Here is a 17,309-nt window from a genome sequence, read left to right as displayed (position 1 = left end):
TTGTCATACATATAATAATGATAATAATTCATAATAATCTATGGAAATAGGAAAAAATAGGAGAAGAAAAATTTGAAAAAAGAAGTAAAAACATAATAATTATTATTATTATTATTATTTAAAATTTCGACAATTGTTTGCCAAAGATTTTGATGATTTTTACGTTCCAATTAAAATTCGATGTAATTTATATTATTATATATGTATATGTGTAATTAGGTTTATCTAAAATTTGAGATAAACTTAATCAATTATTGGTTAATAATTTCAATCAAATAATCGATATAATATGTATACTCTAAATATAGTTGTTAAATTATTGAAATTTCTTAAATACAAATCTAATACATTTAATATATATTTTAATTAATTTATTTTATAACATATACGTGCGTTTACTTTTGTTATTTTTACGCTTGGCAATAATCCATACGATTGAATATAAAAAACAGAAAGTGAGAGAGGAAAAGGTGGAGGTCAAAGACAAACGTAACAAACATCGATTATGTTAATATCATTCGTAGAATTCCAGGAAATTTATTCTTTATTTTAATATGCATAGAAAAATATTCTCGAACGATTAAATAAGGCAATCAAGAGAAGGGAGAGGTGATGATTCCTATTTATGTACACATTTTATTTTCATTAATATACTCATACAAATTCATTAATATAATCATAAAAGAATTTATTCTTATTAAGTTATATTAAATAATATTTTATTACACGATGTGTAATATCTAATTTAAATCTCATTTGATTAACAAAATAATGATGCAATCACATTATCGATCTTATCAATGTCCTTGAAATTATGTAAAATGATTTATAATCAGAATTAGAGTATCCTTATACTCTCTCTCTCTCTTTGTCTAATAAAATTTTTAAACAAAATTTCATCATAGTCTTATTCTTTGTATAATTTAAAAAAAAAAAAAAAAAAACAAATGTTTGCCATGAGTTTTAGAAAAAACTTCATCGTCATCCCATTGAAATCATACTAATTCAATTGTTTTTTATTTCATTATAATTTTTATTTAAATGTTATTCTTTTCTTCTTCTTCTTCTTGTTCTTCTTTTTCTTATTCTTCTTGTGTTTTATTTTCTGTTTTTTTTTTTTTAATTCGAAAACAAAAACAGACAAACATTTTTCACGTTTAAAGGTAGATCAAAAATAAAACGTATAACCCTTTTTATATTTTATTCTATAACCAAACGCGTGGATTAGAAAAAGAGAAGACATTTCTCTTCATTAACACATGCTTCATCAGAGACGGTTAATGAATCACACGCTCGTATATCAACTCACACATATACCCGCGCATACACACACATATATATATATAAATACACGTAAAATGTTTCTTTAGAAAAATTGATTTATACGCGTAGGTGGGGGGAAGAGGAAACCATTGAGAAGGAAAGAAAGAAAGACAGAAAGTAAAGAACCAAAAATCTTTTCACTACTACCTCTCTTTCTCTGTTTCTTTCCTTAAAAAGAATTACTTTACTTGTTGGATAGAAAAAGAAAAAAAGATACAAACATTTTTAGAACGTTTTATCATAAATCGTTAACGGTAACAACCCTTTTTTGTTTTTTCTTTTTAGTTACGTCGAAAAAGCAACACTCTAAGTAACACACACATACACGTATATACATACAAACACGAATCCCTTAACGAAGGGATGACGTTTCCTTTTCGTTCAGAAAATCGTCGATGGGCGTGTTACTCATTCACATAAAAAAAAAAGAAAAAAATTAAAAGAAACCTATCTATACGTATGTGTGTGTGCAGATATATATATATATATAATAAAATTTGATAAAATATAATTATAATTAATAATAAAATATAAATATATTTGATAAAATGTATTTAAAAAACAAGACGAAAAAAATATTAATTGAAATAAAATTAGATTGAAATAAATTGAATTGATTTATAATTAATTAAAATTTAAATAAATACAAGGGAGAGAAGAAAAAAGGAGAAAATTAAATATATCAATAAATATAGGCTGATATAAATGAACGTTTATTAAAAGCAAGCGAGGAAAAGCTTAAAGTATTAGAAAGAAGATGATTGATTTAGCATGAAATGATCTTAAGGGATTTTCGAATATAGTAAAGGCATTTCTTTCTTAGTTTTTTCCGCCTTTGATGATCTGCGACAAGGAGAAGGAGAAGGAGAAGGAGGAGGAGGAAAAGGAGGAGGAGAAACGGTACATACAAACGAATTTTAAAACCAAACGCAGATGACGTCGCTCATCTTCATACCGTACTTCCGGTATACTTATAAGTATAGTACTTTTTTTTATATATGGGAACTACTGGGTACAATTTAAATCAAATATTGTAATCTAAACTTTTATTTGCTTGATTTTCTTGATAATATTTAAATGTACATATTTTATATATAATAAAAATGTAATAATTGAATAATAATATATTTGTGATAACTTTTATCTAATCTTCAAATGTTTCTGCGATGAATTTCGATTAATCATCATTATGTATTGTTGAAGCGCGTCAAAAAATCGTTGAATCATTGAGTCAACTGCTTCTAATATTGATACAAAAAGACATCGCATGTAATTGTAATTGATACAATTTTTATCTTCATAACTATCCTCAGATGTAGTAGATATTTTATATCCTGCTTCTCTCATATTTTGTTTAACATAATTCCATATATAACAACAACCTTCGACCAAAAACTCAATCTTATTCTTACTCTTTACTATAGTAACAGCTGTATTAAATATAAAAATTAATATATCTTTCGAATTTCTAATTCTCTTCAATTCGTTTATGATAATTTTAAAATCTTTAACAACAGGTAGTTTTGTTTTACTTTGACAATTATTACTCTTATAAAAATTAGTTAGTAACATTTCAAGAATTTTTATTAAACTATGTGTGTGAGTATCCTCAGTTGATTGTGAATTCGATTCGTTGATATTTCTTAAAAACGTTGTACCTAATGTAACAATCAATGACATCGGATCTAATAAAGTTATTCCATTTAACATTAATTTTCCTTCTACAAAGTTTAATGAAAAACTCGACGGTGTATCAAATCTATTATTTGATGTTCCTATCACGTCATTTATTGTATAACATTTAAATTGTTGTATAATAGCAGCATTTTCTTCTATTTTATTTGTATTAAATTCTGTACTAGCTTTCTTTTGTGCATACTCATACCGTTGGCGCAAATTCTTATCGCGCAGGTTTCTTTCAAACTCTTTTAATACTAATCCTTGCGTTTCTCTGATTACATCATTAGCAAATTTAATATTTATCACAGAATTCATAAAGAACAATACATGAGTTCCAAAATAAAAGATATCTTGAATATCAACTCTTTTAGATTCGTTATACTTGTTATAAATTTGGACACTTTTATAACCAACGCCAATCAAATTGATGGATATATTGGTTACTATCATAACGTCGTACGCTGTCGTGGCTACTCGACTAACTATTATGCCTTCTGCAGCAGCTTTTTGAAGAAGAACAGTACTACCTTTAAATATTAATCCAACGGTGCATCCAGCTATTCCTAACCAAGCAGATAAATTGCTTTGATCAAATGGACTGATGGATTCGTCGTGTATTGATTTATCATATAATTCTGATGAACATTTCCCAATTGTCCAAGCACCTTGCGCAGTCATCGCTGCCATTCCTATTTGTAATAAAATATGATTACCAAAAAAAAACTAATAATTAATAAAAAGAAATAACTTAAATGACTTGATTTAACAGTAAAAGAGAGATTAAGTTTTTCAGAATTAATTTATATTAACACTGAAAATTTTCTTATTTACCTGCCGCAGCAACTAGTGGACCGACAGGAGTAAAGAGCGATGCAACTCCTATGCCAGCGGTAACAGAAGTGCCTACCGTATTAACTGCCAAGTTAACTGTAGATATAACATGAGCACGACTCGAACATTCATAAGAGTCTTTAGCGATTAACCATACAGTTGAACAATCTGGAGTAATTTTAAAATCAGGATTCGATTGGTAATAACCATCTTTTGGGTAGACCATTGTACACTTTGGAAAATTATTATTCAATATATAATCTTCCCAACTTTTGTATATTCTACCTTGAATATCTAAATACCAAGTATCAAAAACCTCATTTTTATTATTATCATTGTAGTGTTTTATTTTAAATACAGGTACAGCAATTATTTCTTCTTTATCCTTTATTCCACATTGCTGAGTTAATTTATTACGAAAAATCATGTTATATATAATTCCATAATGTATAAAATCGGTATTAGGTTCACTACTATATCGTAAAATCTTTTGTAAAATAACATTTATGATTTTCTCCATTTTAGGACAATAATGAACAAGATCATTTATATCTGTATCGTCTGTTATGTTCTCAGTATCAATAGATAAAATATTATTCGAATCTGAAGTTGATTCGAAAATTGGAGAACCACATATAGCATATCCTATGTTTTGTTTGATTAATTTATAATCATTCTTTTCACATACAGTCCAATCAGGAAGTAATTCATAAAAATTTTGTTGGTAGACAACAGCTTTTTCCAACAATTCATTCTGTTTTATAAAATGTACGTAAAACGTTAACAAAATATTCGTAATATATATTTTGATCAAATTTATAAATAGAATATCATTATACGAACCCACTGCACATCTAAAATGTCGACTTTTGATGTAGATTCCATTTTTTAAGAAAATAAATTCTTTAACTCTTTTCTTCCACCCAAACTAGTCTACGTCTTATTCTAGAATAACGTTGGGCATGACGTGAACAATATTCACTGCAAAAAAGAATCCCCGGATACATGTTTTCCAACTTAAGATAAGATATAACTATACTTTTTATACTTTATATGTTATACATTGAACTCATTTTCGAACGTCACGAAAAATGATAAGTTTTTAAAGAAATGCATTATCTGATTGATAAAGGAGAAATGAGAGATATTAATTAGTCAAGATTTGCGACAGAAAATAGGGAAATATTGAATGATCGAGACCTGCTGACGGTACAGGAAACTTAAGAAATTTCACTTCAGTTGCGTGTGGATCCTATGCGATCTTTTCTTATTGAAACTATTCTATGCTTTTTAAGTTAGGTATGGAAAACGAAGCTCTATATATGAAATATGGCACAGAAATAAACACTTGATGAATTTTGATATAATCAATTGTGAAATAAAGTATTAAGTATGTTAATATAGTATGGATTATCAAATAAAATATATTATCTTTCACTAGAATCTATTACCATAAATCATATGTCAATTTAATATACGAATAAATGTACTATAATCGTTTTGATAGTTAAAATATTATGTAAATCAAATCAAATAGTAAATATTATTGTTTATTTATTGTATCAATAATTTAGTAATTATTCTTAAATATTAAATGACGATAAAACTAATTTAATCTATACTCTTTAAGAATTTTCTAATGAATTATTTTCTATATATGCTTTGTTGTACATTATCGTTGCTATGGTTAAATTGATCCACTTGTATAAACCCAATAGAATTCTTTTTACTTATTATACATAATTCTTCTAAATCATGTTATAATATTGTAATTAACATTTGAATAGAAAAAAAAATGACATTAACGCTTTCACGTGTTGATTATATTTCTGTAGGTGTTACTTCTCGTGGTACAACCAAAATTTTTCCTCTGACAGATCCAAAACAAACTCAAAAGTTTGCTGTTGCTGATCATGATGGTATACTTCAAGTATTTGGTAAATCATCTAACTCTTATTATTTTTAATAAATTATACACAAAATAATTGATATACAGAACTAGATATAGATATTATCTATTATAGATAATAGATCATATACAGAAATATAAGACAAGATGGTATTGATTGTTTAAAACAGGTACAAAAAAAGGAGAATTACAAGCGTTATTCAAATCACTACCCGGACCAAAGATTAATAAAATGATTCTTGGTGGTTCATATGGAACACCGAAAGATAAAATTTTTGTTGCATATGAAAGTTCTGTTAAAGGTTTTACCAAAAAAGGAAAATTATTTTTAGAATTCGATACTAGTCTGTTGGATCCTATTTCTGCTTTGTAAGTTGAATCATTAATTACATGTTTCTAATAATTTATTTCATTTACAATAAAACACTAATTTAATGCATGTATATGTTTATACGGTAGAAATTTAAAGAGTAGTAAACATATACTATATTAGTCGACATACACAGAGTTGATGCTTTTATTACAATATATTCTACGTATTCATGAAAAATGACTAACAAATTCTTTATATGTAATATATTGAACAGATATGTGCTTGGTCCAGATTTAGCAGCCTGTGCTCGAGATCTTTATCATAGATATCATGATTGCAAAGACGCTGATTCGTATTTGGCTGGTGAAATATTAAATGATGTTGTACTCTTACCTAGTGACAATTCTATGGTATATGCTATTCTCGCTTGTGGTGATTGTGCAGTTAGTATTATTAAAAGAAAAATCATTGAGAAAATGATTAATATGTCTAATCTCTCTCTCATTGATATAAAGAATAATATTTATCTAAAATTTATTTTTATATTATTTTAGGTACGTGTCTTACATGGAACAATGAGGCCAACAGTTTTAAGATTGCCAAGTATTCCTACTGTGCTTGCTGTATATAGGTTCTGTTAATAGTCTATATAATTATATTAATAATTGTTCAATGAATATTTTTGATTATTAAATAAAAATCTTAATTATCGTAAATTATATTAAGCGTAATATTAATATTTACTTTGTTGATTCTTTTTTTAGGGATAAAGAAACAGAATCAACAGAACGTGTATTGTTAGGTACTATCGATGGTAGAGTTGGTTTATTAATTCTTCAAGGAAACAAAACGTTAAGGATTACTTGGTTGATTAATTCTATGGGATCTGAAATAACTTCTTTGGATACATTTCAATTGCAAGACGATGTGGATTTACTTATCGGAAGACAGGATGGAATCATTGAAGTATATACGTTTCCAGATGAGGATACATCGCCGTTTTTACGTTACCGTTATGTAAATATTACATATTTATCTGTTGTAGTCTTCATATAATAAAGGAGCATAAAATTATTTAATATCAAACAAAAACAATATTGTATAGAATGCTGGTGAAAGTATTAGTACAGTTATTGGTGGAATCATTGGTGCTGTTGGTTATCCTGAAGTTCTCGTTACTACTTATTCCGGTCGAATATTTGGTTTAACTACTAAACCACCTGGATTATTAGAAGCTGGGCAAAGTGATACGGTCATAGCAAAATTGAAACTTGAAATACATCAATTGGAAGAAAAACTTGCAGAAGAAAGAGAAACGACTAAATTTACGGCTGATCCTTTAGCGCCTTTAATATTGGCTGTGAAACACAGGTAACTTGATTATCTTTCATTTTTCATTGTTAAAATATACAAAATTATAATTGTAAATTATTTTTAGAATGGTTTTACATGAAGAAGACGCATCGTATTCACTTTCGGTAGAATTGGATACATCGATAGATAATATTCTTATACAATCGGATACACCGATAGTTTTGTTAGATGTTGAAAATAATAGCGCAGTAGTAAGTCTATCTATGTGCAATCCGAAAGAAGGAAACTTTATACTTGCTACATACAGATGTCAAGTATATACATTTTACATACATACATATGTATATATTTATTATTAACCGTTTGGCTACCTGAGGATTTTCAAAAAAAAAACGATCGAGAAAAGCTAAGTGACGTTAGACCACCATCAATTGTTTGTATTGACAAAATACGCTAGCATTTTTCTACAGGAAATCTGAAGAGCATAAAAGCAGCCTGTGGTAGCCAAAGGGTTAAGATATATTTTTAAATACTTATAGTTTGATATAAATTGTAGATTAATACTAATCGACTAGAAATGAGATTAAGAACTATCGAAGGCCAACCGGGTACTTTACAAATTTATGTTACATCGCAGGTATCACATTTAAATTTATCAAAATCTAAAAATATTACTTTTCAATAATAAATAATTATATTTATATTTGATTTTATAGGTACAACCAAAATGTTGTCGTAGAATATTAGTACCTATATATGCTTTATCATCACATAAAAGACAACACATCGAGGATGCAGAAACATTGGCAGGAGGACCTTTTAACGAATTAAGATTGAGTGGTAATTTCACAGTTGCTGAGGTATCAAAAAATTATTAATGATAATATAAATGTTTTATCATCGTAATGCATAAAATATATTCTAATGTAATTCATTTTTCAGATGCACGCATGGCTTTCTCTTGTATTACCCGATATTCCTGAAAGACCTCATTTATATGACAATGAAGCTATTTTAATATATAAATCCTCTTTTATTGAAACAATATTGAAGTGTAAATATAAGTTAGTTAATAATTCTTTTTATTCTTTTTTTTTTTTTTTCTTATAGATAAAAAGTTAAACAATTTCAGCATTTCTTTTTTTATTTTTTATTTTATTACAGAAAAGGAAGCGCTATATTTTTGGGAGAAAATATATCGACCATCATTATACTTAGAGATATATTGACAAGAGAAGCAACTAAAAGAAAAATTAAATTAGAAGTATTTTGTGGTAAAAATATTTATTTGATTGATAGAAATTAGTCCTATAAAGACATATTAAATATATTATATATTTATATATTTTTTAATTTTATTATTTTTAGATGTTGCAATTGGCAGTATTTCAAGAGTATTAGAACTTGTAAAACCACAATTGGACGCTGCGCATGAATTAATTGAAAAAATTAAGATTTTAGATGCTCTTGAAGAATTTGAATTGAAGACTAATCCAAAAGATAATTTGCGTTCGCAGTATCAAGATTTAATAGCAAATGAACAAAACATTAGATCACAAATGGCAAAGGATACAGAAGTTTTAAACAGATTACATGGCGTTATAACAGATTTATACGTCGATTGGGAACGGGCTAAAGGAGCTCGCAGGTAACATTTAATTAAATTATTATTCATTTTGTATACAATTAATTATCATTTTTTTTTAAATAGGATTAGTAGTAAATCGGCAGCTGAGAAATTAAACGATTCGCTTGAATCAAAAGATTTCGTTAAACTTTTACAAATTTTTACCGGAAAGGTTATTTCTCCGTGAAATATTTGAACTACGGAAAATAATAAGAATTCAAATAAAATATATACAGGGTGTCCCAGGATTTATTGGTCAAACTGTGAAAGCATATTCTACAAATGGAAATAAGAAAAAAATGTTATTTGATAGTTCGTTTATTACAAAGTAAAATTGTGCACTTCTGGGACACCACTATATGTATTTACATGTATATGTCTATGTGTGGGTGAATAAAAAGTGGACCAACAGATTTCTAGAAACATCTCCAAGTAAAAAATATATTTTCTTATATATAGCTATCATTAATTAACCATAAAAATGTACATATGCATTATCCTTGAGAGCATAATTAGTTACAATATGTGTATATATACATACAGTTTATATTTGTGTATATATATGTTAATATATTTCTAATTGTGTGTATATTTAAATCGATATACAATTTTTTCTTTTTTTTTTTTTTTTTCTTTTTTTGTTTATTCTTACTATGTACTTTCCACAGTTAAATATAAATTACAAAGTTCAAAAGAAGAAAAAGATAATATTATTATAGAAAAAATTAAAGTTATTTTCGCGTAATATGCAATTAAAAGATTAAAATAAAGAATTATTTTGGTTCTTATTCGCATCCATCTTAATTATTGAAATATATTTTCTTACACGCACAATTACGTAGATGAAAATTATACAACGTTCTTATTATTTTATTTGTCATTATTAATTACATAAAAAAGTATTGCCTGAAATGTAAAAAAAAATAAAATGAAAAAATGATTTTGAATGTCAACTATTTATATATATGTATAAAAGAATATTTTTGAATGAATATTTATCAAATTATTTTGAGAAAGGAAGTGTAATAATACATACATATTATCGGTCGTACGAACAACAGCTTCTAAAGGATCTCTGTCGGAATTTCCATCCGCTGTTGTTGTTACTGTATATTCCAAAGTTTGTCCGCCAGCGTGTGGTAATATACTTTCAGGATTATCATCTGGTAGAACAATTTCTACAACTCTGGTAGTACCTTCTACTTCACGTTTTAAATCTCTCATAAAATCTTGAATAATTTTAGATTGGGCACCTTTATCGTTATCCTCTTCAATATTTTTCCCCGTCATTATTCTATTTAAAGATCTATCTGATCTTCCTCGAGAATGCGTATTCAAATGTCTATTCATATCACTTCGTACTCTGAATGGTTTTCCGCAAACTGTACAAGGATGTGGCTTTTCACCAGTGTGTATACGACGATGATTTTGTAAGTAACTACTCGCTCTAAATGTTTTATTACAGTATTCACAACAATAATTCTTTTCCCCTGTATGAATGCGTCTGTGAACTATTAAAGAATATTTCCTTGCAAAATCTTTACCGCAATATTCACATTGAAATTGTTTTTGTTCTGAATGAATACTGGTCGAATGATATTTAAGATCACCCCATTGTCTAAAATGACGACCACATTCTTCGCATTTATATGGCTTATCGCCACTATGAAGACGCTTATGTACCTACGAGATTAATTATTACATCGATATAATTAATTATTATTAATAATAGTACAGTAGCAAATTAAGCAGGATCCCGAGGTTTTAAAATTTATTTTCATATTTTTGAAACCTTTCTTTTTCTAACTTTAGTTTAAGAATCCCAAAATATTTACCACTTGGGGCCTCTACTTAACTTGATTCACCACTGTAGTAGTAATAGTAATAGTATTAGTAATGATATAATTTATTAACCCTTTTGATACTACCAATGATAATAATTACTCATCACTTAACGCTCTGTATTCTATTGATGACTAGATATATAGCATTGGCTTATAATTTTTTAAATGTATTACATTGTAATATTCAATTTTTTTTATCTACTTTACGATAAAATTTATGTTCCGTGTTACAACTGGCTTATACAGTAAAATCTTATTTGTGATGCAAGTATCCATACAGTGAACAATATAACTGTATCGAAAGAATTAAACACCGCGTTATCGTAATATTCATTATTTTTATTTACCTTCAAAGCACTAGCAGCAAAGAAACTTTTTCCACAAACTTCACATTGATGTGGTCTTTCACCACTGTGCGATCTCATGTGATAAACAAGACTATTCTTATGATGAAATGATCGATCGCATTGAGGACATGTCAATTCGTCATCTAAAATTAATTAAATTTGTATTCGTTAAGTTAATTCAATATTTTGATAATATCATCTATGTTCAATCAAAAGTCACTAATCCAACATTTATAATAATTTAGAAAATGTATGTCTTTTGTTAATCCTTTCACACACTACTATTAATGCTTTTTATGGATATATATTTTTTATTATACGTACTTGATTTCCGTGCTTTCAAAGTTTTCTTTTTCTTTGCTGTCTGTGGGATATCAGTCTTTTCCTTTTCATGTAAATTTTGTTCTGTAGTCGTAGACGTTCTTACATGGTCCCTCTGTACGTGATCAGTCACATCGGTAATAGCCCACAACATCGATTCATTGTTTGTATTTGATAAAGGAGATTCCGTTTCATCGTTAATGTGGGCTGCAGTTTCTTCAACTGATAAAAATAATGAGAATATATTTTCATAAACGAATAAAAAAAGAATATTAATAGAACGCAAAATGATTATACTTACCTACACCTCTTATTCCTTCCATAATATCTTCTGGTTCGCTAAATTCTTCTATCACAGTATTTTCTAGGCCTTGTACCGTTTCCGGTACCGATATCGTGATACTAGTATTTGTTGCTTGAGCTATTCTAGTCTCTTGTTTAACTGGTTCGTAATGTACCTAAAAAGTAATTAATTAATTAATTATAGAATATTTTAAACAGGTATAATCGGACAAATGTTGAAATAAAAAAAAAGAAACCGAATAGTTTACCTTCAAATGTTCAAAAAATTTTAATTGGCTACCATATCTAGAGCCACACAATTCGCATTCGAATACGTGTACTTGCATTTCATTTCTTTGTTCGACATTTATAGAATCTTGATTAGATTTACCGGTATCTTTTTTAGTTGCATTTTTTTTACTTTGTTGTTTCAATTTACGAGGAATTCGTTTTTTATGCGGTAAAGAACGTTTAGGTCCGGGAGTCAATGTTGTATCTTCGCTACTTTCGGCCGATACATTAACATCGTATTCACTTTTGACATTAATAAATTCTTGTTTAATGCTGTGTCCTATTCTCTTAAAAGATTGTAAAGTTGGATAAATAGTGGGTGGATTTGGTTCGGGTACGGTTTGTATGGAGTAACTGTTGACAGGTCCTAATGTTTCTAAATGTGAAACGTCTGGCAGTGCTGAATCTTCATGCTGCGATTGACCATGAAGTTGTTGATGTTTTTGTTGTTGTTGTAATTGAACAGCAACTAAAGCTGCCGCTAACTTTCGATCTTCCTAGTAATATAAAAAAAAAAAAAAAAAAAACAAAAACAAAATATATATAAATAAAATTACATTTATATATATTTATATATATAAATTACATACACAAAAATATTAATATGTTATTACTTCTGTTAATTCGTGAGGCAACAAATCAGCTTCGTAATATTGCGTTGCAGCACCATAATCAGTACCAACGCCAGCATTAATCATATCAACTACCATTCGGTCAGAAATTAAATCTCCGTTTAATGTTATCAGAGGTACACCCTTGCTCATCGATTCCCCATCTGCTCTTTGTATGGTGATGTACTGATCACCTTCCATACCTTCTAATAATACAGCTTGTGCATCTTCCGTTGTCACTTCCATAGTAGTATATATTATATCTATATTTATATGGATATATAATATGTATGTGCGTGCGCGTCTACTATTATTTGAAAAAATAATTTTCAAAATTTATTGTTGATCCATCTGTGTGTGCGAGGTAAATATTTGTACCTGATAATAATAAAATTATTAGTAACATAATTTTACTAATTAAAATAATCTCTTTTAATCGACATTTTATATATTATTTAAATCAGGTATGTAATATTTATACTATTAAATAATACAAAAAATTACTGTACCTACAACAGGTTATTGATGTTATGTTGTTATCGACAAAAAAAGTGATACAGTCTTTTCTAATTTCAATTTAAAATTGTAATAATTTGTACCATTGTAAAATAATAATATTAAACTAAAGTTAATTATTTCTATGTTATTAAAATGACCATTTTTTAATATTTAATATGAATCGTGAATATTTCTAATGATATTACTAGCATTATTAGATGCATTTACTTATTTAGCTGATTTTTGTTACATTTTTATGTTATAAATTATAAAAATTATATTGCAAAATATAAAATTGTTTAAATTTGTTCTTTTTTTCTTTTAAAAATAAGAAAATTTTAACATACAGTTAACGTCATATTATCAAATTGAAAGTAAATTAAGATTTAAATTGCGCGCCTTTATGAGATCAGAAATGACAGAGAAACCAAGGTCACTGCACTCAGTGAACACACGACAATTTTCAATACTTGATTCACAAATAACAGTAATAAATTTGCCTTTCTCCATCTTTTATTATTCACCTTCTATAGTCCAAATTTATGTTGTGCCCATTTTCTTTACTATTTAGTTAACATAAATAAATCAAAATATTGAAACACTGTAGAACAAAATGTGACAACAGTGCTTGTGTCCTGACGCCATTAGAACGGATGTTACACTTTCACGCCACCTGTCTAATAACTATTAATACACGTTCCTAATAAATATAACAATTATTATTGTTCATCCTTTCTTACGTTATTTACTATCATTTTAAACATATACATTTCTTCCAAAAAAATTAACATTCGTAAAAAAATTCATTCGCATAAAAATTTTTATTTAACCAACAAAATTTATTTAATCATTATATTACATATATATATATCTAATTTGTTTAAAAAATTTAAAAACGAGGAATTTATTATATTACAAAAAGTTCACTATTAGAAATTAAAATAATAAAAAGTATTCATTGCAGCAACGAAACTCGTTTTGATTAGACGATTCTCCCGGTATTCGTAAAATGAACCAATAGAAAATGAGTATACGAACAAGATATTCGATATATTGAAGATAAATACAATCGATATATAACGATATCAACTATTACATAATCGTATAATTATAATGATACTAATAATTATTAAACAAATTGCATAATATTATGCATAGATAAATCAACCAATGAAATAATCTTGACAAAATAAAGTGACCAATGAGCTTTCACCAAGACAGTTGTATCAGCGAATGAAAACAAAGAAAGCACGCGATTAGTCTATTCCGTTTATAGATAAAATACTCTTCGATATTGCAGTTAAACAAAAGTATTAACGTATCGGTAATCATACAATTGTATTGTTTATGATAAAAAACAGCGAGCCAACGTAGCGCCGCGATAGCTCGTAGGAACTCCGTGCCAAGCAATGGAGGCTCGTTTTCAATAAAGAATTCCCTTGATTGTACGAAATGTGTTTTTGAGTGTGTGAAAAGTGTAGTTTTCGTGTGATAGTGAGACTTCCTCAGATATTAACGCCACTGCACACGCTGCCGTAGGTGAGTTTCATTTAAATAATAATCGAAATCTATATATGATATATACCGTTAAATATATCGAACAAATTCGCTTCTACGCATTCTTGTGATCATCATTTCGTGTCGCGTAGTACGTATTTCAAATATAAATATAACCGACATATATATATATATATATATATGCATATATGTATATACATACGTAAGTGCATATACGTTTTATATATATGTAAATATATATATATGTATATGCACGTATATACATATGTGTACATGATGTATATATGTATAGGAGTGTGTAAGCGCGAATAGGATTCGTATGGCGTTGAAATAGAAAACGTAGGACCCAGTAACTTACGTAAGATGTTTTTAAAACTGTAAACTCTATACTGTACGTTTGATTTCTAATACAATTACGAGTTACTTCCATATTGATGTGAACGTTTGACCTTAAAGGGAAATATCTCTGTTGTATCTAACTATAATATGTGTGTAGTATGTTTAAATATATATATATTTCTTTTTTTTTTTTTTTATTAATTTTTAATTTATAAATAATATCAAATATATTAGAAATATATTTGAACGGGAAAAAGAGAGAGAAAAAAAAAGGAGAAAAAAAATAATAAAAAAATAATTCGACCTTTCTGAGAGTATGCATTGGTATAAGAATACGATTTAGGTGTGTATGCATGTGTGTATGTGTTGGAGCGAAAGTGACAGGGCATACACTACCATAATTTTTATATGAATACCATAAAAGAAAGAGAGAGAGAGAAATAAAAAGAATAATGCAAATACGATTTTACTATTAACATTTTTATGTTTTATTAGCAAAACAAAAATATTGATTATTAAATATTTAATTGGAATAATATTTTATATTAGTTTTCAATATTGTTTCTTCTCAATGAATACAAATAGTTTACGGGTTATATTATACATAGTATAATATTTGTAATTTATGTATGTAATAAGAGAGAAGCAATTAAAATGATAACAAATGAAATCAGTAAGTATATATGAAATCAATATAGTATGTTTTTCTTATCTTAAAACATGTCACTTCCAGGAAGAATTAAGATTCGAGTGATAATATGTTGTAATAAGGGATCTTGATGTAAACGTTAAAAGATAAATAAATAGATAGATAGATAGATAGATAGATATAAATGTGACTTTATTTTAAATTGATAATTCCTGATATTGAGTATTAATATTACGAGTAAATGTTACAAATGTGTAATCGAGTTTATGCAGAATGATACATATATTTTAAATGATTTGAAAAATTGAATAAATTTCATTTAATTTTTTCTTTTTTTTTTTTTTTTTTTTTTTTTTTTTCTAAACAGAGATAATTATCTTTAATCAATCAATACCGATAATAAATAATATTAGTTAAAATAACGATATGTTCTTCCCCCGTTAAGATGGCGGGAAATTTAAAAGCAAAATATTGAATTTGATTACACGAATTTGTGTACGTTTGTATGTAGTATTATAGCATATATATATATATATACATTGTAATATAAGATTCAAAGTGGTATGCTTTTGAGATGAGCTATTTACAAATTTATCGTAGTTTCCGGCATACCGATAAATAGGGGTCAAACGTCAACGCCCGTTGTTTGCTTTTCTTTTTAGTAAAAGTAGCAACCTTCTTTTTTATGCTACACAACTTTATTTGGTAACCCATTTTGACTATTAATATCTACTCCTTTCTTTTTTAACTTTATTATATATATATAAAACATTTTATATTGGTATTATACATATATTTTTTATTCATGCATTTATCATTACATTCATATATTTTATCAGTATCATAATATATATATACAGTAAGATATATTATACAGTAGAATCTTGATTAACCAACATGATCAAGGGGTCAAACCAGGCGGATAAATGAAAGTTCAACGGATAATCGAATCTAGGGTGGAATTATTTCAAATGTATTTCTTTATATGCTTGTGTATAAAATATTGTATTGAATATATATATATATATATTATACAATATTATTTATATTATATATCTCTGAATATATACATTTTTATCGCTTTATCAATTTAATACTAAATTCGTGTCATTTTTATTCTGCAAACTTTTTATTCTTTATTTAATCTTTTTTGAAAGTAAAGTAATAACTGAGAATAAAATTGAAAAGGAAACGTGAATAACGTAATTATTATATTGAATAAAAATATGATTATTATTATTGTATATATATCTTTAATAACTAATTAAAATAAAATTCTAATTAAAAAAAGTTAAATCTCAATACACATTATTAAAATATAGGAAACAATATACTCACTCATTCTTTCTATCTCTCTTTCTTTTACCTTTTATTTCTACAACACCGCAGGTTTTTAAAAACAAAATAAAATTAAAACAAAAAGAAAAAAAGAGAGAGAGAGAGAGAGAGAGAAAGAAGTTAATATATCCCAACTTAATTTATTACCGGCTTGGAAAAAACCACGAAACATTGATTTCTACTTAATAAATAAAAAAAAATAAAAAGCAATACAAAGTACTGGGGTCGTCGTGGTATGCAATGTAAAACGTAGATGCATGTATGCATGTATGCA

The 17,309-nt window shown here is 27.1% G+C and overlaps 4 protein-coding genes across 8 annotated transcripts in view; 2 read left to right on the top strand and 2 right to left on the bottom strand.

Moving 5' to 3' along the window:
* Positions 1–2,382: 2,382 nt before the first annotated feature.
* LOC106788278 lies at positions 2,383–4,854 on the bottom strand. The gene is made up of 3 exons (XM_014751415.1): positions 4,678–4,854; positions 3,835–4,588; positions 2,383–3,692 (listed from the first exon to the last, which is right to left on the bottom strand). The coding sequence occupies exons 1-3, from the start codon at positions 4,717–4,719 to the stop codon at positions 2,464–2,466; spliced, it is 2,025 nt and encodes a 674-aa protein (XP_014606901.1). The 5' UTR covers positions 4,720–4,854; the 3' UTR covers positions 2,383–2,463.
* A 218-nt stretch (positions 4,855–5,072) lies between these two features.
* On the top strand, positions 5,073–9,421 carry LOC106788277 (Bardet-Biedl syndrome 7 protein homolog). 3 transcript variants are annotated; one of them, XM_014751413.1, is made up of 14 exons: positions 5,073–5,133; positions 5,670–5,771; positions 5,914–6,112; positions 6,331–6,499; positions 6,611–6,687; positions 6,821–7,073; positions 7,162–7,427; positions 7,495–7,684; positions 7,927–8,007; positions 8,087–8,230; positions 8,313–8,434; positions 8,535–8,644; positions 8,739–9,018; positions 9,082–9,421. In XM_014751413.1, exons 1-14 carry the CDS (start codon positions 5,118–5,120, stop codon positions 9,182–9,184), a joined length of 2,112 nt encoding a protein of 703 aa, XP_014606899.1. In that variant the 5' UTR covers positions 5,073–5,117; the 3' UTR covers positions 9,185–9,421. The 3 variants fall into 3 exon arrangements, with proteins under 3 accessions (XP_014606899.1, XP_014606900.1, XP_014606898.1); XM_014751414.1 differs by having other exon boundaries at positions 5,125–5,224; XM_014751412.1 differs by lacking the exon at positions 5,073–5,133 and having other exon boundaries at positions 5,630–5,771.
* LOC106788279 (zinc finger protein 45-like) lies at positions 9,418–13,867 on the bottom strand. 2 transcript variants are annotated; one of them, XM_014751418.1, is made up of 8 exons: positions 13,716–13,867; positions 12,697–13,071; positions 12,061–12,579; positions 11,811–11,967; positions 11,513–11,731; positions 11,189–11,331; positions 10,034–10,680; positions 9,418–9,903 (listed from the first exon to the last, which is right to left on the bottom strand). In XM_014751418.1, the coding sequence occupies exons 2-8, from the start codon at positions 12,937–12,939 to the stop codon at positions 9,885–9,887; spliced, it is 1,947 nt and encodes a 648-aa protein (XP_014606904.1). In that variant the 5' UTR covers positions 12,940–13,071; positions 13,716–13,867; the 3' UTR covers positions 9,418–9,884. The 2 variants fall into 2 exon arrangements, with proteins under 2 accessions (XP_014606904.1, XP_014606903.1); XM_014751417.1 differs by lacking the exon at positions 13,716–13,867 and adding an exon at positions 13,203–13,307.
* A 670-nt stretch (positions 13,868–14,537) lies between these two features.
* The window catches only part of LOC106788272 (trinucleotide repeat-containing gene 6C protein), a 29,991-nt gene continuing 27,219 nt past the window's right edge, over positions 14,538–17,309 (top strand). For both annotated transcript variants that reach the window (XM_014751405.1, XM_014751406.1), the window contains exon 1: positions 14,538–14,730. The gene's annotated coding sequence lies outside the window, so the exon portion shown is untranslated. The remainder of the gene's footprint in view (positions 14,731–17,309) is intronic.

Source organism: Polistes canadensis, unplaced genomic scaffold (genome assembly GCF_001313835.1).
Source record: "Polistes canadensis isolate GaletaPanama2010 unplaced genomic scaffold, ASM131383v1 scaffold_132, whole genome shotgun sequence".
NCBI lineage: Eukaryota > Metazoa > Arthropoda > Insecta > Hymenoptera > Vespidae > Polistes > Polistes canadensis.
This window is presented reverse-complemented; position numbering and strand designations above follow the sequence as displayed.

Excerpts from the sequence above, each read along its gene's own strand:
- LOC106788277 (XM_014751412.1), top strand. The coding sequence starts at position 5,630 with ATGACATTAACGCTTTCACGTGTTGATTATATTTCTGTAGGTGTTACT. Across the intron at positions 5,772-5,913 it reads TGGTATACTTCAAGTATTTG|GTACAAAAAAAGGAGAATTA; the intron begins GTAAATCATCTA and ends TGTTTAAAACAG. Across the intron at positions 8,008-8,086 it reads AAATTTATGTTACATCGCAG|GTACAACCAAAATGTTGTCG; the intron begins GTATCACATTTA and ends TTGATTTTATAG.
- LOC106788279 (XM_014751418.1), bottom strand. The coding sequence starts at position 12,939 with ATGGAAGTGACAACGGAAGATGCACAAGCTGTATTATTAGAAGGTATG. Across the intron at positions 12,580-12,696 it reads TGCCTCACGAATTAACAGAA|GAAGATCGAAAGTTAGCGGC; the intron begins GTAATAACATAT and ends TTATATTACTAG. Across the intron at positions 10,681-11,188 it reads TTGCTGCTAGTGCTTTGAAG|GTACATAAGCGTCTTCATAG; the intron begins GTAAATAAAAAT and ends TTAATCTCGTAG.
- LOC106788278 (XM_014751415.1), bottom strand. The coding sequence starts at position 4,719 with ATGGAATCTACATCAAAAGTCGACATTTTAGATGTGCAGTGG. Across the intron at positions 4,589-4,677 it reads ACATTTTAGATGTGCAGTGG|AATGAATTGTTGGAAAAAGC; the intron begins GTTCGTATAATG and ends TTTATAAAACAG. Across the intron at positions 3,693-3,834 it reads TCCACTAGTTGCTGCGGCAG|GAATGGCAGCGATGACTGCG; the intron begins GTAAATAAGAAA and ends TATTACAAATAG.